General features: G+C 40.6%; 1 protein-coding gene across 2 annotated transcripts in view; it reads right to left on the minus strand.

Annotated features, from left to right (window-relative positions):
- Window positions 1-1557: 1557 nt before the first annotated feature.
- Window positions 1558-24131, minus strand: part of TMEM9 (transmembrane protein 9) — a 29959-nt gene continuing 7385 nt past the window's right edge. For both annotated transcript variants that reach the window (XM_074222344.1, XM_074222345.1), the window contains exons 4-6: window positions 22081-22189; window positions 17582-17713; window positions 1558-3275 (exon numbers count right to left, since the gene is read on the minus strand). In XM_074222344.1, coding sequence (XP_074078445.1) covers window positions 3123-3275; window positions 17582-17713; window positions 22081-22189 — 394 coding nt within the window. In that variant the 3' untranslated portion in view covers window positions 1558-3122. The remainder of the gene's footprint in view (window positions 3276-17581; window positions 17714-22080; window positions 22190-24131) is intronic.

Below are 24131 nucleotides of genomic sequence, written 5' to 3' on the forward strand. Positions count from 1 at the left end.
AGCTGTGTGATCCTGGGCAAGTCACTTGCTTAACCTCTGTCTGCTTCAGTTTCCTCCAATGTAAAATGAGAATTATAATAGAACCTACCTTCTGGGATTGTGGTAATGATCACATGAGATAATATTTGCAAATTATTTAACAGTGACTGGTATACAGTAGGTGATTAATAAATGCCTGAACTATTGCAGAAATTTCTTCCTCTTGAATCCAAATTCCATCCAGCTGATAAAGTGATTTTCCTCTGGGTACATATCTGACCATTTCAACCTAATTAACTTCAGTGAATCCCTACGATTGCCAAGATCCCATAGAAAATATTGCCTTAACCACGTAAAGCCCTTCCCAAGCTGGCCCCTTCCTAACCTTTTCAGATTTCTTAACATTTCCTTCCCTCCCTTCCCCAGTACAATCTAGAAACCCCTTATTGGCAGCTGTCTCTTGTCCCCTGTACTCCCTGTCTTTTTATTGGCTCTCCCTATACTTGGAATATTCTCCATCCTTATTTCCAACTTCTTACAGTCTCTGACTTCTTTCAACTCTCAGCAGGAGAGCCATCTTCCAAAGGAGGCCTTCCCTAATTCCCTCAACAGCCACTATTTTCCCACTCATGGTCAGAACATGGACATAGTGTGTCCCAAAAGTCCTAGTGCTTAGAACCCCACTGTAGTTTGGGGATACTAAGGGTGGATTTAAGCACTAAGACTTTTGGGACACTTTGTCTAGTGCTTTTCTTCAGTTATCTCACTTGGTATTTATAACAACCCTGTTTATTAGGTACCATTATTATTACTATTATTACTCCTGTTTTATATAGATAAAGGAACAAGCTGAGAGAGGTTTTATCATGTATCCAGGCTTGAATAGCTAAGCAGTGTTGGATGTAGGTTTCAAACTCAAAGTCTTCCTCTAGGCTCCAAATCCAATGTGTTATCCACTCAACCACCCAATTGCCATTTCACTCATACAGTAAGTGCTTAATAATTGCATGGTGATTCTCTGCTGCCCTTTCATTTCCCACCAGATGTGGTCTGCCTAGGAGTGAAGTTGCAATGATGTCTCGGCAGCTGTTTATGTCAATCCCATATCCTTTTGACCTCCACCACTTACCCAGCTATCTTATTCTTACCCCACATTTAGCCCATTTTTATCAACCTTTACAGCCCTGTACCCATTTCATTTGACTTAAATACCTCCATTCTAGTCCAAGGGTCCTTCCAACCATGTTCTCTAGTCCTTAGGTACCCTGCTGTAAACTCTCCTCCCCTCTCCCAGAAACTTTCTCTGACTATCCTTAGCTGGGTCTCATCTCTCAATTCATTCTTTCTCCCTTTCCAGTCCTTGTACTATGTCCTATATTTACTTGCAATTCTTCAAACTACCTGTTTGTAATTTTGGGCCTGGGTCCCATAAATTTCTGTTCTTTTAGAAGTCTCTTTATAGTATACAGTAGGGTTGCATGTATGAAGATTTTCAGTACATTTATGTATGTATATATATTTATATATATATATATATATATATACATGTATATATATATATAATATGTATTTCCTAGGGCAGAAATTTGAATTACTTCTTGTTTTTGCCTAATTTGTTCTTCCTAGTTAAGTTTTTTCCATACTTCTATCACTTTCCTCTCACCACTGTGCCCAATAGCCAGTCTTGTTCTGGGAGACCTCAGAAACTGGGGTCACTTGCTAATAGGGTAATTCCTACTTCTCTGACTGTCCTCCCTTGCCTAATCCCTAGACCCTGGGAGTTTTCCAAGATATTTCCAACTGATATTCGCTCAGTCTGCTCACTATTAGAACAGCAGTAGGTATTGATCTGAGGAAAGCACCAAACAAGATAAGCAAAAATGAGAACTGTGGGGAAGTCTCAAGGGATAGAAGCTCTGGCCTCATGGTGATGATTCATATATTCACAGTTTTAGAATCCAGGGATTTCCATGATTGGGTTACTCCTCCCTCTCCACCCCCTTCCAGGGAATCTTGAAAGGTTTGTCAGCACCAGGGTTTGGTTTGGAAGACAAGTTACCTGGGTTCTGCTGTCCTATCTAGCTCCAAGAGCTCCAAATCTATTTTCCCCACTCAGACTAATGGAGAATAATATGCCCCCCCTCCCCATATCTCCTCCTGGGTCTTAAAGGCTCCTGAGATCCTATAGGTTGAGGATGGAGGGGAGATAAAACATGATTTAATCATTATTTCCTTGGCTTACAGGCAGGACGGCAAAATGATGATAAAGATAGACACTTCTCTCCATTCATTGAGGGAATGATCTTTGAGATCAGAGAGTGAGTCTGCTCCTTTCTCTAGGATGTCAGAGGATCCAGCCATTTTCCTTTGAATTAGTAGCTGGGAGTAGGGGTAGATGGGATGGTCTCAGTTTATAGTTGGGTTAGGATGGGAGAGGTTTGTCCCTCCAGCATTAGGACATTTGGAAGTAAAATAAAAAAAATAGATCGGGGTACTGAACTACATCTAGAGAAGAGATGAACAAAAGAGAGGAAGATGTTGGGGAGGTTATACCTTGACTACAGGATGTCAGCTAAATAAGATCTTCAATGGAAGTGACAACAGGATTTGGACCAGGATGGAACAGAAGTTGTGTGACTGTGTCTGATGAATGTAGGGAATAGTCTCAGTGGGTCTACAGCACAGCAGAGAAGAGAGAAGCAAGGACATGCTGGGCAGGGATTCTTTTTTCCACCCCAAGATAAGATATTCCACATGCCCTTACCTCACTCTCCCAGGGATGCGGAAGTTTTCTGTATTTAGAGATAAGTTAGGGAATGCATAGAGGAGGGAAGACATTTCCTACCCAATCCTGATGTCTTTGGAAATGTCTTTCTTCCCTTTGAGTCCTCCCACCCCCAGCAAATTCAAAGCCCTGAGATGCATTGAGATATGGGGGCTAACTCTCCCTGGATCACTGGCTTAAAAGATTATGTCTGAGGGAGAAGAGAGGTTGAGGGTAGGTAGGAAAGAAGGACAATGCCACGGGCTTCTAACAGGAAGAATTCAGAGAGAAAAAAGACGGAGAGAGGGGGGAAAACAAGTTCCCCAGCCACCAGCCCTCATGGCCTCCTCTTCCTCTCGGCCTAATTGACCCGGCCCATTTAGCTGAGCATCTTGTGACGATCAAACACTGTCTTCCTCTGTTCTTGCACCTGCAGCTTCCATCGCTGCTGGGCGCCCTCTACCCGTTCCAGTACCGTGTTGGCTCGGGGTCCCGTCAGCGGGGCAGCAGCTGCTGCCAGAGAACGGGCATCCTGCAAAGAAAAAGAAATGGGAGAGTTGGAGGAGCTTTCAGATTTCAGGAAGCCACAGGAGCAGCTTCCAAGGGCCTCGTTTTCAGCATGTCCTACTCCAGTTGAGCTGGAAAGGCAAGGCTGTTTATGAATCATGTTGCAGAAACTCCTCCTGCTCCTCTCCCCTTATCAAGCATCTTGATGTTTGTTTCTCCAGGATTTTCTGTAGGTGATCACCCAGAGCCTCCCAACTCTTGCTTCTGGGTCCTACATCTCAGGGAATTATTGGGAGAGCATTTGACTGACTTTTAAAACATTATTAAAGTGGGAACTATTATTACCAGTAAGAGGCAACATGACCTAGTGGATAGAGAACTGGCCTCAAAGCCAAGAAGATCTGGGTGTAGGTATCCTGGTGGTGGGACCCTGAGCTTACAACCCTTAAACCTTCAGTGTCCTCAGTATCCAGACTGTTTAAGAGTCTCCAGTCATACAGAAAGGGCCAATTTTCTTCTTGATTCTTCCATGGGAGTTCTCTCAGCCACTGAAACCACAATACCCTTATTATTAACACAATAAACACCTTTCACGGGATCTTTCACAACACAGGTGTCAAAGAAGCATTTTCAAGGGATAGAATTAGACATCAATGTAGTTGAGAAATGCTTAACAAAATAAATAAATGACAATAGAATGTAGGCAATGTTAATATGTGATTTTCTAAGTCAATATATGGCTCACAGATACCCTTATAATACTATTTAGTGCCCTTCCCCCCTTGTTTTCATTTGATTTTTGACTTCCCAATATTGGGACTACAACACTGTCTTGGGGGAAGTGCTACCTCAGAAGCAGAGAATTCCATTAACAATGGGAAGAAGGAAGTCACTTTCAGAGGTGCTGAAAGCCTGGACTTCCAGGTTTGCCCTTTCCTTGTTGGCTACCTGCTGGCTATGTTTCTAAGGCTCTGTGTTTCTGTTTCCCCAGATGATAATTGGACCTGGGAGGGCATAGATTCCAGGCAGGGAGTGAGCAGTTTTGTTGCTGCCCTTTCAGTCTTTATCTAGATGTCATCCACTGCCCATCCTACCCTTGCTGTTAAAGATAAATGTTTTCTCAGCAGTACAATAATCAAAGACAATTCTAAAAGAATTGTGATGAAGATACCATTCATATCCAGAGAAGGAACTATGAAGTTTAAATGCAGAACAAGGGGGTTAGCTAGGTGGCACCATAGAGAGAGCACTGGCCCTGGAGTCAGGAGGGACCTGAGTTCAAATGCACCCTCAGACACTTAAAAATGACCTGGCTGTGTGACCTTGGACAAGTCATTTAATCCCATTGCCTTGCAAAAAAGAACAATAAAAATGCAGACCAAAGTTTAATTTTTAAAAGTTGTCTTATGTATTATGTCATTTCCCCCTTCTCTAATGTTCTTTTCTTCCATTTAGGTTTGATTCTTCTTTCACAACATGATTAATATGGATCTATGTTTAGCCTGATTATACAAGTACAGCCTGTATTAGATTGCTTTTTGCTCATGGGAGGAGGGAGAAAACTAAAACTCAAAACCCAGCAAAAAAAAAATGATAGTTGAAAACTACTCTTGCAGGTAGTTGGAAAAATAAATAAGATATTTAAATTAAAAAAGAAAAAGATAGTTGTCTGAGCATAAGATGCAAGACTTCAGGGCATTTCATGGAAATGCCTTGGAAGCATGGGATGGTGGGTGATTTCTGGATGACATTATTGAATAATTCTCTGAGTGTTCCTCATTAGCTGGGAGAAATTCCCTGAAGGGTTCTTGGAGGACAAACCTGGATTCAAATCCTGGCTTTATTTCTTATTACCTAATTAATCTTTTACAAGTCATTTTTACTTCTTGAGGTTTCATTTTTCTCACCTGTTAAAAGGAGGAAATTGGCCTGGATGGTTGCTGTGGTTCCCTCCAGTTCTAAATCCTATTTGACTGGCTTTGTATGGGGGAATAGGTCTTATTCCAGTTTCTGAAGAAGTAGGGACTAGTAATAAACCCCATTTCTTTTTCTTTTATTCTTGAAATTTCTAAAACTTTGCATTGAATAAACCTCACAGGACTCTATAAAGCTAAACAAACAAACAAACAAAAAAGATGTATAAGGCAGCAAGGCTTATTAGGGCTTGGGACTTGGAGTCAGGAGACCAGGAGAGTTCAAATCTTGCCTCAGACACTAGCAGTTTAGAATGGGGCACATCACAATCACTAAGAGTTAAATTTCTCCACCTGTACACAAAATGGGAATGATAAAAACTACCTGTCTCCTGGGATGGTTATGAAGAAATCACTTTTCAAACCTTCAAGGGCCATGTAAATGCATATTAACATTACCACAACACCTGGCTACTCCAAGGCAGTTATAGAGCTTGTCCTAGACAGGAGCTGTTGAATCTGCTTGGGGTTGGTGTAGATCCAAATCAGAGCAATCAGAAGGGGAAAGAGTTTTGAGATCATATTACTTGAGGATCAGCTGAAAGGACTTGATGGGGGAAAAGAAGGCTGGGGGGGGGCGTGAAATGGGTCAAGACAGGTGTATCCAGATATCTGATGGGGAGCTGACTGGAGGAGGAGGGAATAGACTTTTCTCCTTTGCTCTACATGACTGAGATTGGAGCAATGGGTGGCTGATGTAAGGGGGGAGAAACTGACCAAAAATAGTGGAAGGAGCTGCCTTATGGGCTCCTTAATAGAAGTCTCCAAGTAAAGACTTGTTGGACATTCTATTTTAATAGGGGCTCCTTACAGGTCTAGGTTGGACTGGGTGGTTTCCAAAGCTCCTTTCAATTCTGAGATTATGGGATTCTGATTTATGAAGTAAGAAGACCCCAGGGTGAAGCACCCGGGTTCCCTGGTCACAGTTCACCCCTTTTGTTTTTCAGGAAAAGAGGTGATAGAATCTATTATTCTGAGGAATCTGAGCTCAGATGAGAATCTGGGGTGCTAGTGTCCCTTATCTGGAGACTACCATTCCCCCTCCCCTTTTCTCCCTGACCTTTCTTGAGGTTCATTCTCAACTCTCATGTCCTTACCCCCTGCCCCCCCCCCCCCAAAAATCTCCCCCCCTACTCCCGCCTCCTCTTCCCCTTCGATCTCGGAACTGCCTCTGTGGAAAGCAGCCTTCTTCTCTAATTACCACTTCCCCGCTTCTGAAGCTCCCGAGCCCTTGCATTTCCTGAAGGACCCGAGCCTGATCTTTGGGAGGATTAGAGCCGAGGGCCAGGCCCGCGCCCCCATGGGGATTTCCTCCCAGCCTCTTCGTGTCTCTCATCTCCTGCCACACACCTCTTAAGGGATTAGCACACCTCTGGGAGCCCAGAGCCGCCCTGCACATGAAACTTTGCTTCTAAAGGCCCTAAGCTGGCACAGCTTCTGTCATCCTCCGGCTGCCAAGTCAGGGGGAGGAGGGAGGGAGCATCAGGGTGGGGTGGGGTGGGATGGGGAAGGGGGATGGGGAAGAGAATGATCAGCCAGGTAGGAAGTCACCCAGGGAGATAACTAGCTGCTGGGGGGGGGGGGTGCTGGTTGGAAAGTTTATCAACCCCCCCTCAAAAAATTAAAAAGTATCTTCCTCTCCACTCACACACATGCATACATACCATTTGCCAAAGTACAAAGTGAACTAGGGAGTCTCAACCCTCTAGGAATTCCAGATCTAAGAGACCATGAATCTTCTTTAAATTATTTGGATAGATTTATTTCAAGAGAATTGGTTTCCTTTGTACTCCTATTGTGTTAGGCTATGCATTTTAAAGTACAAATCTGAGAAGAGGTCCCTAGGCTTCACCATACTGCCAAGAGGTCACACAAAAGGATCCCAAAGCTTCTTTGTAAGGGAAGCTCTTTCCAGGTACCAGTTGGGTTGGACAGCCTTTGAGACTACTTCCAATTATGAGATTCTGTGGGATGTTAAAAACATTTCTCTTTCTCACCTTCATGTGTCCATGAACCCTCAGAGTTCCTTTCTCCTGCACTCTCTAAAAACACATGTGCCCAAATATTAAGAGAAAACATCAATAGCTGGGCAAATCATACTCTCTGGCCCTTACTGTTGGACCATCTTAGACAAGTCACTTTCTGTCTCTGGACCAGTTTTCTCATTTGTAAAGTCTAGGGATTGGACCATTTCTTCCCGCTCTTAATCTATGTCCCCTGTAGGACCCTTCTTGCTCTAAATCTGTGATCTTAGGCCTGTGGTCCCAACTCTGTAGCTCTTTTAGTGCTCAGCACAGTTTTGAAGAAGAGATTCTTCATTGTTGATAAAATAAATTGAAATGAAAACAGTTAAGCAGAATAATGTTCCAAACTCTGTGTGTTATTTCTTTTCTCTGGCTCCATTACTATGGGATTTCTGCATTATTGACATTAAAAATAAATCTAATAGGTATTGTTTGCATGACTGGTTAGGCAAGTGCAAGGACATTGATCAATGGGAGGGAGGGAGGCAGGATATCAAAGATGCTGGTAACCATTCCATTTCACCCCATGAATGTCACTGGTCCTCTTCAAAAAGGAAGGATGAACAACTGGTTTGTGATTAGCCTGGTGGGGGAGGAAGTACAGGAAGAATGGGACAGCAACTATCTGACTGTTTGTTATGTAGAAAGAGGTATCAGCCTGGACATGGAGGGCAGATCTAGAAGCAATAGGTGAAAATTGTGAGGAAATCATTGGGAAAAAGATTTCTGCAATGAAATAGGCTGCCTTTGTGATGGTATTTTCCATCATAGGAGGTCTTCAAGGAAGAGTTGGATGATCACTTGATGACTAGAGAAGATTTCTCCTCAGGTAGGGATTAAAGTACACAGCCTCTAAGTTTCCTCCCAGCACTATAATTCTGTGGAAGGACTGATAAACCTCCAGATGTATGGAGAGGTTAACAAAGCAATGGAAAAAATGCTGAATTCAGAGTCATGGGAATTGTTGTTCAGTCGTTTTTCAGCTGTATCAGTCTCTTTGAGACTCCATTTGGGTTTTCTTGGCAGAGATACTGGAGTGGTTTGCCATTTCCTTCTCCAGCTCATTTTACACCCAAGGAAACTGAGGTAGTTAGGTGACGTGCCCAGGATTATACAACTAGTAAATATTGAAGACTGGATTTGAACTCAGGTCTCCTTGATTCCAGGTTTGGTGCTTTGCTCATTGCACCCCTTGATGTTTGTCCTTCGTTCCCGAAGAAAACCATGACATTAGAGAGGTAATGCAATGACAAGCACATGAATTGAATTTGAGAGAAAGGGGTACTGGGCTAAGAAGTCACCTGCCTCACTTTCTACTTCCGTGTTGTCTGGGTCCAGGGGCCAGATATGTATGGATCAGGACAACTAGAGATGACCCTGGATGTGAGGCAGAATTAAGTGACTTGCCCGAGGTTCACAGCTAGTAAGTGGCAAGTGCCTGAGGCTGGATTTGAACTCCCATCCTTCTGACTCCAAGGTCAGTGCTTTATCCATTGCACCACTCTATCTGTTTACAGTCAGAGGATCCGGGGGCTTTTAATGTGACTTTGGGCTATATTTTGTCTACTCATCTGTAAAATGAGGAGATGGGGCTAGATAACTTTTATGATCCTTTTAGCTCTAAGATTATGATTATCTGGACTGTGAAGATTAAGTAATTTCCTCTTACTCATTCCAACAACATCCACTTGCTTCCTGAGTATAATAAGGTAGCTAGCTAGTGCTGTAGATAGAATGCTAGGCTTGTAGCCAGGTAGATCCAAATTCAGATCTAGCCTCAGATGTTTACTGGCTGTATGACCTTGGGGAATCCACATAACTTCTCCCAATCTCAATTTCCTCATCCATAAAAAGGAGATGAGTTAGACCTGATGATTTCTCAGGTCACTTCCAGCTCTAATCCTATGTTCTATGAGCCTATGGTCTTCACTTATAAGCCAGGTAAAGTTCTCCACCTGCTCTCTCCTTTTTTGATGAGAAAGGAGAGTTCCAGTGTGGGCTGAGTGACCCTGCCTTAGCTATCCCTTCAGCACTCAGTATCTGGGATGGGAGGGCTGAGTTCTCCCCCTTGCATGTCTATGTCTCACCAGTGGAGGATTGGAATCCACCAGGGAGCCAAGAGTAGCAGCATTAAGGGAACATGCTAAAATCCACCACATTACCACAGTGTCATTTGTTTCCCCTTCATGTAAAGTCTTAACAAACAGCTCCTAAGTGGGGGAAAAGCTGCTGCTGAGTGGTCCTGTGTTTCCACTGCTAATAATCTGATTAAAAGGTATTAAAGACACCACATCTGCTCCAGAGATGCATCAAATCAAAGCCTAATCCTTGCTCCCTCTTAGGAGAGGCAGCAGGAAGAATCTCAATAACCTTATCTCCCTTTCTCTCCAGCCCAGGCCTGTCCCCAATATTTGTCCCTGGAAAAGTATGGGAGCTGAATATAGCAATAGAAAGAGTAGTGTCCCTGACAGGGCTAGAGTGAGAAGAGCCAGCAATACAACAAACCACTCTAAAAGGGGTCGAGATCTAGATTCATCCAGTTACCTTTCCCATTTATACAACTTTAACTTTCTTTCTTTCTTTCTTTCTTTCTTTCTTTCTTTCTTTCTTTCTTTCTTTCTTTCTTTCTTTCTTTCTTTCTTTCTTTTTAATTTATAAGGAGCAGAGACAATATATTTTGTCATCCTAGCCCTAAGTGATACTAGTAAACTTCCCAGGTCCCACCAAAGATAAACATGAAACTCTCATGGAGTCAACCCCTTTTCTAGTTCCCTTAGACTTGAGTCATCATGGCCATATTAAATTACATAGGGCCAAGGAAGGATCATGGGGGACACAATTGGTGACTTCTGTTCAAACTGATGTCAATTTAAATAGCTACCTTTTGGGTCTATTCATATGTATATGTATATGAATATGGATATGTCTATATATCTTTTAGATAGAAAGATCCTTAATATTAACATCATATTCTATCTAACTTTGGATCCACAAACTGGTTATATAATACATGATAATGAATAGTTATTTTTATATGTAAAGAATCATTTTTAATCTTTATTTGGTCTTTCCTTTCTCCAGAGTGAATGAACCCCACCCTTTAATTTTTTTCTAATCACCATTATAACTAAACTTGAGCCTTTTTCTACAAAAAGAATAGCTAGCTAGTATATATTATTTAAGCTGTTCAAACTGCTTTAAATATGTTATCTCATTTTATCATCACAACAACCCTAGGAGGAAGTTGTTTATGATAGCTCCCAACTTACCATTGAGGAAAATGGAGGTTAAGTGAATTACTTGAGGTCATACAACTAGTAAGGCAAATTTCAGACTCAGGCTATTTTGACTCCAAGTCCAGTACTCTATGGAATGAATGTACCACCCTGCTGCTACATCTCTCTCTTAGGGTCCCAATCACACCTATCTATCCTAAAGACTCTTAGAGTTAGGTGGAACCTAAGAGATCATCATGTCCAACTTGGTATGCTGCTCAGATCTGAACCAAGTAACTGGGTCTGAACCAATAATGATGGTGATGAAGATCTTGATAATAGCTATATTTAGATGTTGCTTCAAGGTTCACCAAGCCCTTTTCTATACTTATTTGAGATAATGCAAGGTTTCTCGGTTAACTCATGAAGGACCAAGCCATGAGGCACAGGGAACAGCTAGGTGTTTCTATGAATAGCTTATCCTTCCCTCCCTTCAAAGAAGGTTAAACCTGTGCATCTGAAAAAAAAAAACAAACCCCCTCTGTTTGTCATTTCTGTCCAAGCAAACACGCTCACTTCCTCCTTTCAAAGGGTGTCTGAGCTCTGGGATTAGCACTAATACTGTTGGAATCCCAGAAAAGACAGCACACAGCAATCAGGAGGCTGGGGTGGTTCTTGCCAGAGTTTTCAAAGGGAAAGGGACAGGCTTTCATCTCCTCCTGGGGACCCTGGGCCTGACATTGGAAAGGGCTCCTACCTGATGCCTTTGCAATCACTATGGCCCCTGGGAGAACTTCTTAGGTAGAAGAACTGTGCCTGGAGAATCAATGGGTACCCAGAACTCTTGACCCTAAAGATGTGACCTAGTCATCTGATCCTAAGCCTGGCTGCATCTGGGTGGATCCTCTAGGCTGAAGCTCTGGATTCTCAGAGGGAAATGGGCTTGAGGTCAAGGCACCAGTTTGATTGATGTGGTAGAACCCTAACTTTCAAGGAATCTTGGACACCTTGGTTTGGAAGAAATTCTCACAGGTCGTTTAGTGCTCAGCTGTCCTGTTCTTTCTAGGGAGAAACCAAAATTCCTACTATTATAATAAAAGGCTCTTTGTTATCTCCTTAAAGGATACTATGAAGAGATAGGTTCCCAAGCTCACTTTAGTTTCCCTACCTGCCCTACACATCATGGCATGGTATAGGACCAATAATAAATTTGGAGTCAAAGAAACCAGGAGTATACCAATTCTGCACTGATATATTGGCATGACCACATGCCATCCAACCATTACCCTTACTAAATTCAGCTATAAGAGTAAGGTTCTGCGCTTGAAATTGGTTTGACTTCTATCTCTGATATTTCGTTACTTAAATGAGTTTGGGTAAATCATTTAATCTTTCTGAGCCTCAGTTTCTTCACTTGTAAAATAAGGGGGGTGGATTCATTAATTTGGGGTAAGTGAATTTGTTTTCTAAAAAAATTATTTTTTCAATATAATTGGTTTTAATATATTTGGTCTCCATTTCAATATAATTGGAAAATTTTGATATAATTGGTTTCCTTTGCCTTTTTATGGATTTAATTTTCTGCATTTAAAAACATTATTCTGAGGACTTCATAGGCATGAAGAGCCTGCTGATCTGGTCCATGATACTGCTTTTGTCTCTAAATTTCTCTGAACTCCAAAAGATTTCCATTCTGCTTTCTGTACTTACAGCATCTCATGACCTCCTACTTCTTCTACGAATCCAAAGAGGAGATAACTTCTTGCACCCCAGTGTTCTCTAATAATGAAATTCCCATAGCTCTCTTATCACTCAAGGTTCACTAATGTACATAAATCTTTGACTTAAGCAGAGTATAAACATTTGTGTTTTTTTCTATTTATTGCATCTATCTTCTCTATGTGTTTGCCGTGGTGTCTTGGATGGCTAAGATCATAGGGACTGTTCCTGTATAATGCCAAACACAAGTTTGATTTCATGAGTTTCTTGCTTAAAGGAGGGTAAGAATTAATATAGATAAAAATAGAAGAAAATGAAAGAAAAACAGCCATTTAAGAATTATGAGGTAGAGGGACCTCCTCATCCTAGGAGGTATCAGAGAAGGGATGCTACTGGATCAGATTCTCAAGTCAGGTCAGAGGATATCATCAGATTTAAGGCCCTTAGGGGGTAACTCCAAACACACTCACTTCTGACCTGTTGGTGTTTTATTTCACAAGAAATGGGAAAAGATGAATATCTCTGGCAGAAGAGGAATCACTAAGGAGGGAGGCCTGAGTTATTCCCTGAGTCTGAACCAAAGACTCCCTAACATCTGAATAGACATATAAAAGAATCATACCCCATTACAGGTCATGGCTCAGGGGGAGATGGACTTAACTGGAGACAAAGGATCTGATTTCAAATTCTAGCTCTTGATACTTACATTTTAATGTGACCTTGAACAATTACAATTTCTTGGTTTCCATTTTCTCCTCTTTAAGATAAGAAAGTTGAATTGCATGAGTTCTAAGGTCTATTCAAAACTGAATCCACTATGCCCATCTAGTCTAGAGGGTCCGTGAACTTGGGGAAAATAATTATATCTTCATTTTTCACTCATAACTAATTAAAAGCTAACATTTACTTCATTATTCAAAAACATTAGTCTGAGAAGAGACCTATAAGACTGCTACTCTGGACTGCCAACAAGGCCACCTTAACACAAAAAAGCTTAAGAATCTCTGCCCCACTGTAAAATATCTTCAGTTTTGACCATCTAGCATTGTTCTTGAACATGTCTAGGCATGGAAACTCACTACACTTCATAAGGCAGCCTGTCCTCGAGGAAGCTCTGATCGTTGGGAAGTTATTTCTTATATTAACTTGAAGTTAGTCTATTCAATAGTGTTATAGTTCTATCTTCTGGAGCAAGAGACAAATCAGTTACTTCTACATAATAGACTTTTGTCCATTTGAAGATAGCGCTAAAGTGATGGATTTGGAGGGGAGAGGATCTGGGTTTAAATTCTAGCTCTGACAACCTGTGTGACCTTGGGTGGGTCATCTGTGTGACCTCTGGGCTTCAAGTTTTTCATCTCTCAACTGAAGAAGGATGAACTAGATTCTCTCTAGGGTCTCTTTCGACTCTAAATCTTTGATCTTTTGATCATCACCCTAAAAGTTAGAGAGGCACCTCTTCCTAGGGGTGAAGAGGAGGGGCTGATACCCTTCCCTCTAGCTTTGTATCCTTGGTGGCTAGAGACATAACAAAGGCCATGCCTGAGAGCCATGCATTCCAGGGAAATAGCAGCACCAGGCTATATAATCACCATGCAGCATCTCTCAATTACACCCCCATCCAGGACTGCAATTACCACATTACCCCTAATCACCATGTGTTTATTAGCTATGCCCCTCCCCTATCAGGGCTGCTATTACTGCACATTAATAACCAGGTAGGGAACTGAAGTTTCCTCCCTTGAACATCAGACCACCCAACTGTCTGTACCACCCCCTTCCCAAAACATAGACCCCCCCCCCCCATAGGGAAATGTTCATCCTCTCTTCTGCTCCACCCTCAGTCAAAATCAGATCAACAGGAAGCTGGAGCAGGAAGGGAGGGTAGAACTGAGGAAGTCTGGTCCACCTAAGAGATGGATGGCCCAGGAATACTTTGGCCACACCCTTTATTCTGAAGATCTGTCTAATTTCTGTCCCTTCCCCTGAGTCTATTCGCTCTTCACCTATCAGTGTATTTGGGTAGGTTTTCCCTTGGGGGGGTGGGGGGATTATCAGAGAATTTGTTTTTAAAAAGTTTGTTTCAATTAAATCTAGTTGGTTTCATTTGCAATCCTGTATATTGCATTGTAAATCCTGTGACTTGCACTTAAAACATTATTTTGAGGAGGGATCCAGAGACTTCATCAGAAATGCACCAAAAAATCAAGAACCAATGATGTCAACTCAAATAGAAATAGGGACCAATAATCAGTACATAAGGATTCCTGCAGACCACTTATTGTCTTAGTTTTAATTTTATTATGCTTTCATTTATTTTGCTAAATACTTCCTAATTACATTTTTTTTTGCAAGGCAATGGGGTTAAGTGACTTTCTCAAGGTCACACAGCAAAGTAATTATTAAGTGTCTGAAGTCACATTTGAATTCAGGTCCTCCTGACTCCAGGACTAGGTGCTCAGTCCTCTGCACCACCTATCTGCCCCCTAATTGCATTTTAATCTGGATCTGGTTTCGGCTGAGCTCAAAAGGGTTACAGGCTGTTTAATTTGATTCCCCTCTCTTAGATGAAGATCAATCAAATGAGATAATAATTGTAAAGTAGTTAACATTTTCCTGGCACATAGTAAGCACTATAAAATATTATATTTATTGTTGTTATATTATAAGTACTGTTACATGAACTCACTGGAATCCTCAAATAGGCAGGACCCCTCTAGAATTCAGAAGACCTGGGTTCAAATCAGCTCTTCTACTTCTCTCATTAGTAATGTTTAGGAAGGTTAGAAGGTCAGTCAGTTTGGTTGACCTGGAGGGTTCAGAGAAGGGTCTAATGGAAAAATAATTTGGGATCAGGTTGTAAAAGACTTTGAAAGCAAAGCAGATCTCCTTTGTAAAGGTGGGAGTCTAAGGTATGGAACATTGCATATAACATCGAGTGACATCAGAGCTTCTAGGTGGTGCAGTGGAGAGGGTACTGGGTCTGAAGTCAGAAAGACTAATCTTCTTGAGTTCAAATCCAACTTCAGACACTTACAGCTGTGGGACCTTGGGGCAAGTCCCTTTATCCTGTTGGCCTCAGTTTCCTCATCTCTAGAATGAGCTGGAGAAGGAAATGGCAAGCCACTTCAGTATCTAAGAAAATCCCAAATGCGTCATGAAGAGTTGGATATGACTGAAACAACAGAACAGCCACAATCTCATCTGATTCTCTATAATGCCTTCCCTTATTACTCTAGTCAGAAATGATTCCTCCTTCCCTTTATCTTCCTGATGGTTTGGGTATGAATAATTCATAGTCTTGTTATGTATTTCTTTGCACTATGGCTCCATATGCTCTTGACTCATCCCTCCTTAGTATTATAAAGAGAAGCAGCTGTCAAAGTAACCAGAGTGCCAGATTAGAAACTATGAGATCTGGGTTCAAATCTTGTCTCAGGTGAGGTCACTTCATCTCTTCAAGTTTCAATTTTTGCATCATTAAGAAGGGGAGTAATACTTTTATTATCTCCCTTTTGAGGAAAGTACTTTGTAAAACTTAAAATGATCTAGAAATGTGTGCTATGATGGTGGAAGTGCTTTATAAACTGGAAAGAACTCTATAAAGGTAACAGTAGAAGCTATTTCTTAGCTCATGGGACCACAGAGCTAAGACTGAAAGGTACATCTACTCCAACCATCTTATTTTATTTTATTAAACTTTTTTTTTGTAGATAAAAATCTATTTCCTCTTTCCCTTCTACTTCCTCCCCTAATTGAAGAAGAAAAGCAAAACCCTTTAACAAATTCCCAAATTGGCCAGGTCCAAAATAAGGTCTTATTCTGCACCCAGAGTCCATTACCTTTCTTATCAGAATGTGGGTAGCATGTTTCAACACTGGTCCTTTAGAAGAATGATCACCTCAATTTACATAATGAAGAAACTGAGGTCCTAGAGGCTAAGTGATATCCATACAGAAGCGGTCTTTGAATACAGCTCCTCAGAGACCAGATCCATGTCTTGTTTATCTTTATTCTTCATGGCACCTACCTACCACAGTGTCCAATAAAGAGTAGGTACCTAATATATGTTTATTGAATGAATGAATGAATGAATTAACCCCCTTAATTCCTTTTCCCCCTTATTTATTTTGCAGGATTTTTTCTTCTGAGTTTCTAGTAAACTGGACTCCATTTTTATCAATATTTTTAGATATTTTGGTTAATCTTTCTGGACTGGTAAGGGATAAATGAGAAAGACAAGGAATCTTAAACTAAGCAGATTAGAACTGTGTAAGGTGTTAGCAGGACATCAAAGTGAAGAAACCTGAGGGGTTGATTCCTAAGAATTTGTTCAAACACTAATGTACATGAGCATTATTAGACTTTTGGGATATATGCATGAAAGAGGGAGCAAAGTAAGTAGGAAGTACAGTATACAATGGAGAGAATGATGGGTTTGACATCAGAGAGTCTGAGATCACATTCTGGCTTTACCACTTACTACCTGTGTGACACTGGGCAAATCATTTCATCTCTCTATGCCTTAGTTTTTCATCTGTAAAATAAGGAGTTTGGATTATACAGACTTTAAAGTCTCTTAAGTACTTTACCCATTCTTTTATTTCATCCTCATACCAACTCTGAGAGGTAGGGGCTGTTATTACCGTTATTTATGGATTACCTTTATATTACAGATGCTATTATCTTTATGGAAAAGTAGTAGGCACACAGCTAATAAGTATTTGAGGTAGGATTTGAACTCAGATCTTCCTGATACCAAGTTCAATTTTCTATCCATTACAACATCATCTGCCTCTAGGTCTCTTCAAGTTCTAAATCTATGATCCTATACGTAAAGGGTGTAGAAGGAATATCAGATGGGAAACTGCTACATAATCCTCACTTAGAAGTGTAATAGTACTCAGTTTAACTAGAAAATAATAACTATTAGTGTTATTATTAGTAGTAATTTGTCATTCAGTCATATTGACTCTTTGTTTGTGAGTCCATATTTGACTTCTTGTCAAACCCTTTGGTGTTTCTTAGCAAAGATACTAGAATGTTTGCCATTTCCTTCTCCATATTATCATTATAGCTAGCATTTATATAAAGATGTAAGGTTTGAACATGCTTTACATGTTATTGTTTTGATTTTTATGACAACCCAATAAGTTAGGTGCTATTACTGTCCTCATTTTACAGATGAGGAAACTGAGACTGAGAGAGAAAAGACTTCTTTAAGGTCACACAGCTAAAGAGAAACTAAGGCAAGATTTGAACTTGAGTCTTCTGATTTTTTTAGAGACCAAAGGCCCTGAAGAATTAGAAAAGGATCTGCAGTGGTCTCTTCTGATAGCCCAATGGCACAAGGGGGTGTTCTTTCTCTCCCCTCCCCCCCAATGGCCCCACCATTGTTACCTCATTCTCTTCTTCATTGTGCAGTGGCTGAGTGTAGGCATCTGGTTTTCTGATCAAAGGATCTACCAGCATGAGGAAAGCCATATATAGGAGCAGGGCACCCACCACGGACAGGTAAATGACAATGATGACCTGGGAAGAAGGGACAAAGCTCTGTGAGGGAGGGAGGGAGTTAACATCTGGTTGAGGCAGGGGAGACAGAGACAAAAAAAGAGCCAACTCCTGCCCTCCCCCTTGAGGATCTTTCAGTCTAAAGATGAAGATCACTCTCCCCCCAACCCTTACACAAAACTGAAAGATCACAAAGACATGAAAACATAGAGAAATGTAAATTCATCTGTAAACCATGTTCTGAGGGAGTGAGGAAAAAACAATAGCCATTGAAGACTTCCTAGAGGGAGAAGGATCGAACAAGGTCTTACTCTGGGCCAGATGCTTTACAAATATGACCTCATTCAGTCCTAACAACCACCTGTGAGGTAGATGCTGTTATTAGCTCTTTTTTACAAAGGAGATAATGAGGTGGATAAAGGGTCAATGACTTGTTCAGGGCCATGTAGCTAATAAATATCTTGAGACTGGATTTGAACTCAGGTCACCCTGACTACAGGCACAGTGTTCTATCCATTGAGCTATCTAGCCAATAGCTCCTGGAAGTGAATTACCACAAAGTTTTGACTGAGGGCTTTTCAGAAATAATTTCATATCACTGAGATAGAGGAAGTTTAAACTGTATGTAAGGTTTGTCTAGAGTGAGATGTCCAAGGTTTATAAGCAATTACCCCATTGAAGGGAAGAGGGGCACATGAAAGAAGAAACTGAGGTTTAATCTAATCTAATAATAATAATGATGATAATAACTGACAATAGTTTAGTGTTTTAATTGTTGGTGGAACTGTGAACTCATCCAACCTTTCTGGAGAGAAATTTGGAACTATGTCCAAAAGGCAACAAAAATGAGCATACCCTTTGATCCAGCAATACCACTACTGGGTCTATACCCTGAAGAAATGATGAAAAAGGGTAAAAACATCACTTGTACAAAAATATTCATAGCAGCCCTGTTTGTGGTGGCAAAGAATTAGAAATCAAGTAAATGTCCTTCAGTTGGGGAATGGCTTAGCAAACTGTGGTATATGTATGTCATGGAACACTATTGTTCTATTAAAAACCAGGAGGGATGGGAATTCAGGGAAGCCTGGAGGGATTTGCATGAACTGATGCTGAGTGAGATGAGCAGAACCAGAAAAACACTGTACATCCTAACAGCAACATGGGGGGTGATGATCAGCCTTGATGGACATGCTCATTCCATCAGTGCAACAATCAGGGACAATTTGGGGCTGTCTGCGATGGACAATACCATCTGTATCCAGAGAAAGAATTGTTGGAGTTAGAACAAAGACCAAAGACTATTACCTTTAATTTAGGAAAAAAAACCCCTGATATCTTATTGTCTAATCTTGCTATCTCTTATACTTTGTTTCTTCCTTAAGGATACTATTTCTCTCTCATCAGTTCAATTTGGATCAATGTATACCATGGAAACAATGTAAAGACTGGCAAATTGCCTTCTGTGGGGGTTAAGGGGGAGGGAAGTAAGATTGGGGGAAAATTGTAAAACTCAAATAATATCTTTAAAAAAATAAAAAAATTAGTGTTTTAAAACTTGCTTTTATATATGTTAAATCATTTGTTTGTTCCAAAAACCCTGGGAAGTGAGTACTATTATTATAAGGAAATTGTGGCAAAGAGAAATTAAATGACTTCTTTAGGGTTGGCTAGAAAGTATCTGAACAGGTTTGAACTCAGGGCTTTTTGACTCCAAGGCCCCTCTTAATTCCATTCTATCACCTAACTGCCTCTTATCGTGGATATAAACATCCATTTTAAAAGTATAAACAAGTGATGATTGGGAAATATTATTTTTATTATATTCTATGTTTGGATATTGTTTTATTCTACTGTATGTAGGACAGACTAGATGAAGGAAAAATTATGACTCTGGAATTCTGTTTTCAGAGATCGTTGTTGTCATAAGATCCAGGAGAATTATTCACAGTATCCTTCTGGGGAGAATGGGGATTGACTCTAAAGAGGGTCAAGACTAAGAATGGAGTATCGTCTCCATCCAAAGGCAGATCGTATGGGAGAGACATAAAAGTCAATAATTTCTACTGCTGGCCCTAGTCCTGGTAAACTGCCTCTCCATCCTTGGCCAAAGGCATTTAGGGTTGCATTCTTCCATTCTTGGATATATTGCTGTCCCTTATATAAGGGAAAATATTCCTTATTTCTCAGATTACAATTTAGTAGAACACTGGGAAAATCCTTTTCTGTCTGAACCTCAGTTTCTCACCCATAAAATGAATGGTCTGGACAAGATTAGCATTATGGTTTTTTCTAGCTTTAAATCTATGATCCTAATATCCTTGCCCTGCAACTCCATCCTAAGTAGGGGGCAAGGAAGAAGGGGGTCAGGTCTACAACAGACTTGGGGAAGAAAGGTCACTTAGCAAAAATCACTGGAGGGAAATCCATGGGATTAGGAGAATGTGTCTGATGAGGTCTTGGGGCTGGGAAGTCCCTTCTCCCTCAAACAGGGTGAGGTGACATCTGGTACAGAGGGTATAGGCTCAGGCATCTGGTCCCCAGAGGGCGGGGCCCCATTGGAGGGAGTTCAGAGAGGAAGAGGGAACCTGATTAAGGGAGGGGCCGACTCAGGAGGGAAGATGAAAGGAATGAAGTCTGCACAAGTTGGCAGGGTAATGAAGAAGAGTGTGTGTGTGTGTGTGTGTGTGTGTGTGTGTGTGTGTGTGTGTGTGTGTGTGTATGTGTGTGTGTGTGTGTTGGGTAAAGAACAGACATCCTTTTTTATTTGAAAGGTGTGAACATAAGAAGTTAACACAGGTAGGGAGGTGCTCTTTAGGTCAGAGTAAAGACAATTGGAGGGAAGGTTTCATTATTTAGCCTGAAAAGAGCCAATAGACATTTAATTATTTACAAATCCACAGGGGTTGCTGCTCTTCACTGTATGAAATCATAAAATTCCAGTTTAAAAGGCCTTCAGAAAGGTTCTAATCTAATTCACTCTGAATAAACATCCCTTCAACAATGTACCCATAATATTGTCCTCTATTAAGACCTTGGCAGCCCATTCTACTTTTAAATTACTCTAATTGTTGGCTAAGTTTTTCTTTAAATTGGGCTGAAATCTAACCCTTTCCAAATTCTGCCCAGTGGTCCTGTCCCTTCAAGGGAAATGACAACAGAAAGGGACTTTGTTAGATAGAAATAAAAACTTGCTGACTGAGGGTGGTTACCCAGACCATTGGATTGGAGGAGGCAGATTATCTCTTCACCCAAAGCTCTTTTGAATTAAAAGAGGAGAGGTAGCTTGGAGGGAGAGAGAATTTACCTCAAAGTTAGGAAGACCTGGGTTCAAGACTCACTTCTGACATGGGTTTAACATTGATTGGTATGCCAATGAGATCATAAATTTGATTCAATTTTTAAAATATCATCCTTTATGGGTCAGATTAGATACAACGAGAGAGAGAGAGAGAGAGAGAGAGAGAGAGAGAGAGAGAGAGAGAGAGAGAGAGAGAGAGAGAATAGGATTATCAGAGATGCTTCTTAGAGAGCAATTCTTTTTAAATGATTTAGATTACCTGTCTTCTTAATTTATGGACAGTTAAGTGTCATAATGGGAAAAGGTCTGGGCTTGGAGTTAGGAAGACCTGAACTGCCTTAGTTCAAATCTGGCCTCAGATATCTCTGAGCCGTGTGACCCTGGAAAGTTACTTAACCCTGTTCCCCCAGTTTTCTCATCTGTAAAATGAGCTGAAGAAGGAAATGCCAAACCACTCTAGTATCTTTGCCAAGAAAATGCCAAATGGGGTCTTGAAGAGTCAGACAGGATCCATCCCTGATCAATGAGGTCCCTAGAGGTTTCTTACTCTTTTTAGAAAGGAAATATGAGACTAGAAATTGTTTACCCCCATTATGTTTTTATAAGCTTCTTGAGAGCTGGGATGATTTCACTTTGACCTTGGCCTTTACAGTGGTTAGAATTGTGCCTGAAACATAGTAAGAACTTAATGAATGCTTGCTGATCACATGGTGAATATAGAAATATGTTTTGCATGACTTCATATATATAATGAGTATCAATTATATTGCTTGCATTCTTAAAGGGTGTAGGAAGGGCTAGAGAGAGGGAGAGGATTGGAAATTTAAAATTAAAAAAACTTGCTTGCAAATCATTGGATTGAAACTGGATCAAACAAGGGACAGAGCCCTAATCATTCCTCCTAGATCCTGGACTCTGTTGGAAAGAAACCAGAGTGATGAGGTCAGCTAGGAAGTCCAGAGAAGGTTGGGAGACTCTTGGGTGAGAAGGGGATGATGGTTAGCAGTACCTGGATTGGTGGAGAGTTGGAAGAAGGGATGGGAAAAGAATTGAATCTGGAGGGGAGGAAGGTATTGGGAGCAATTACCTTGATGGTAGTGGTGCTTCTTTCCTCATATTTACACTCACACAGCAGACAGTAAGCCTCTACATCATGACCTGGCACAGGCATTGGTTCGACCACGTGTAAACAATTACTGCAAAAGAAGAATGAAAAACAAAAATTCTGATTGTTTGACCTGGGCAAGTCACCTAACCCTATTTGCCTCAGTTTTCTCAACTGGAAAATGAATTGGAGAAGAAAATGGCTAACAACTCTATTGTTTTTGCCAAGGAAATCCATCCTTCCTTTATGCATTTATGTTGAAGAATAATAATTATAGCAATAATTCAAATTATTTAAGATATATAAAATTCTTAACATACATTATACCACTTGAACTTCACAATAATTACCTCATTTCACAGATGAAAAGAGTGAGGCTATGACAGGTTATGTGACTTGCTCAGGTCACACAGACATTAAATAGTTAATATGGAATTAAAGAAATAAGACTTGCATGAGACTTCTTTGGGTCCCCAGGTCAGTGGTTCTCTCACAGACTCTACCAGAAGGGCTAAAGATTTAAGAGATTCTCCAAATCCATTGCCACTATAGAACCTAACCTATAAACTATAAAATCACTATATTAAACCTTGCCAGAATTCATGGGAACATCAGAGCTGCTTTCCTGAGACTTTAGTGACCACATTGTAGAAAACTGTCAGAAAAGTATTAATATTGTCAAATTAATCACATTAAAATGATGACAGAATTAATAATACAATTAGAATAGTTTGATATATATGCCTTTACTTTTCTGCCTCTTAGATTCCTTAGCTTCAAAGCTGAGGACATGTACCACCTCCTATGGGAAGCCCTTCTCCACTCTTCCCCCTAAGTCTAGTGCTCTCTCCTTTCTCAAATGGTCCTTAATTTGCTCTTCTGTGTAAATGTTATAAATCTCCCCAAACTATCTGTTTTGTATCCTTATCACTTGACAAATCACCTTTTTATTTGGTAGGCATGTAATTCATGCTTGCTGAAATGAATTAAAACAAACTAGCCTAATTTAATTCATTTCAACTCAATAAGCATTTATTAAGCCCCTACTATGTGCCCCTGATAACTTTAGAACAGCAGCAGTTGAATAATGAGGTGTCCTAAGTCTGCTTACAAAAGTTGAAAAGAGATAACCAACACTGTCAGATTGGACACCACAGGATTCAGATCTTGGAAACTGGGCTTCCAGATGAAACTTCCAGTGGAGACTGAATCTGTCTTTTGTTAGTAGGGCAGAAGCCAGTGGATTAGAACATAAACAAAATTAAGGCAGATGGTATATGAATGGGATAGAATACTGTGAGGCTATAAATGGTGAAGGGAGATGATTTCAGAGAAAATTGGGAAGACTTGTATTAACTGATGCTGAGTGAAGTGAGCAGAACCAGGAAAAGAAATAATACAATACAATATTTTGAAAGACTTAAGAACTCTGATGAGGGCAATGATCAACCATGTCACTGAAGAGAACTTATAATGAAACATGTACTCACCTTTTCATAGAGAGCCATTGGGCTCAAGGGTGCAGAGTGTGAGGTTTTTGTTGTTATTTTGTTTTTGGAGGTAGCCAATGTGGGAATTTTTTTTTACTCAACTATACATGTGTAATGAAAGAAAAGTCTCCATGCTTGTCACTGGATTCTGTTTTTCTTTCTCAATGGACTAAGAGGTCAGAGATAAGATAATTTTTTTATATAAAAACATACAGAAAATGAGGGAGATGACAGAAGAGGTTAACTATCAGAGGAGATAAGGACACTAGTAGAGAGAGTGGTGTTTGCAAGAAGAACCACATTTTTCTCCAAGCCTGGAGGAAAAGAGGGTGGAAAAGAGATGATGTTGAAGAGAGTGGAGTAACAGCTGGGGTTGGGAAGAGAGAGCTTTAGGTATCCAGAAGACTCTCACCAACCACATACCACATTAGAACAAAAGCAGTTCTAAAATTCATTTATGAGTTTTTAAAGTTTTCTCTCTCCCTTCCCATTGCCCCTCCCTAAGATAGTAAGCACTTTGATATAGATCATATGTGTGCAATT

Source organism: Macrotis lagotis, chromosome 2 (genome assembly GCF_037893015.1).
Source record: "Macrotis lagotis isolate mMagLag1 chromosome 2, bilby.v1.9.chrom.fasta, whole genome shotgun sequence".
In the NCBI taxonomy this organism is placed as follows: domain Eukaryota; kingdom Metazoa; phylum Chordata; class Mammalia; order Peramelemorphia; family Peramelidae; genus Macrotis; species Macrotis lagotis.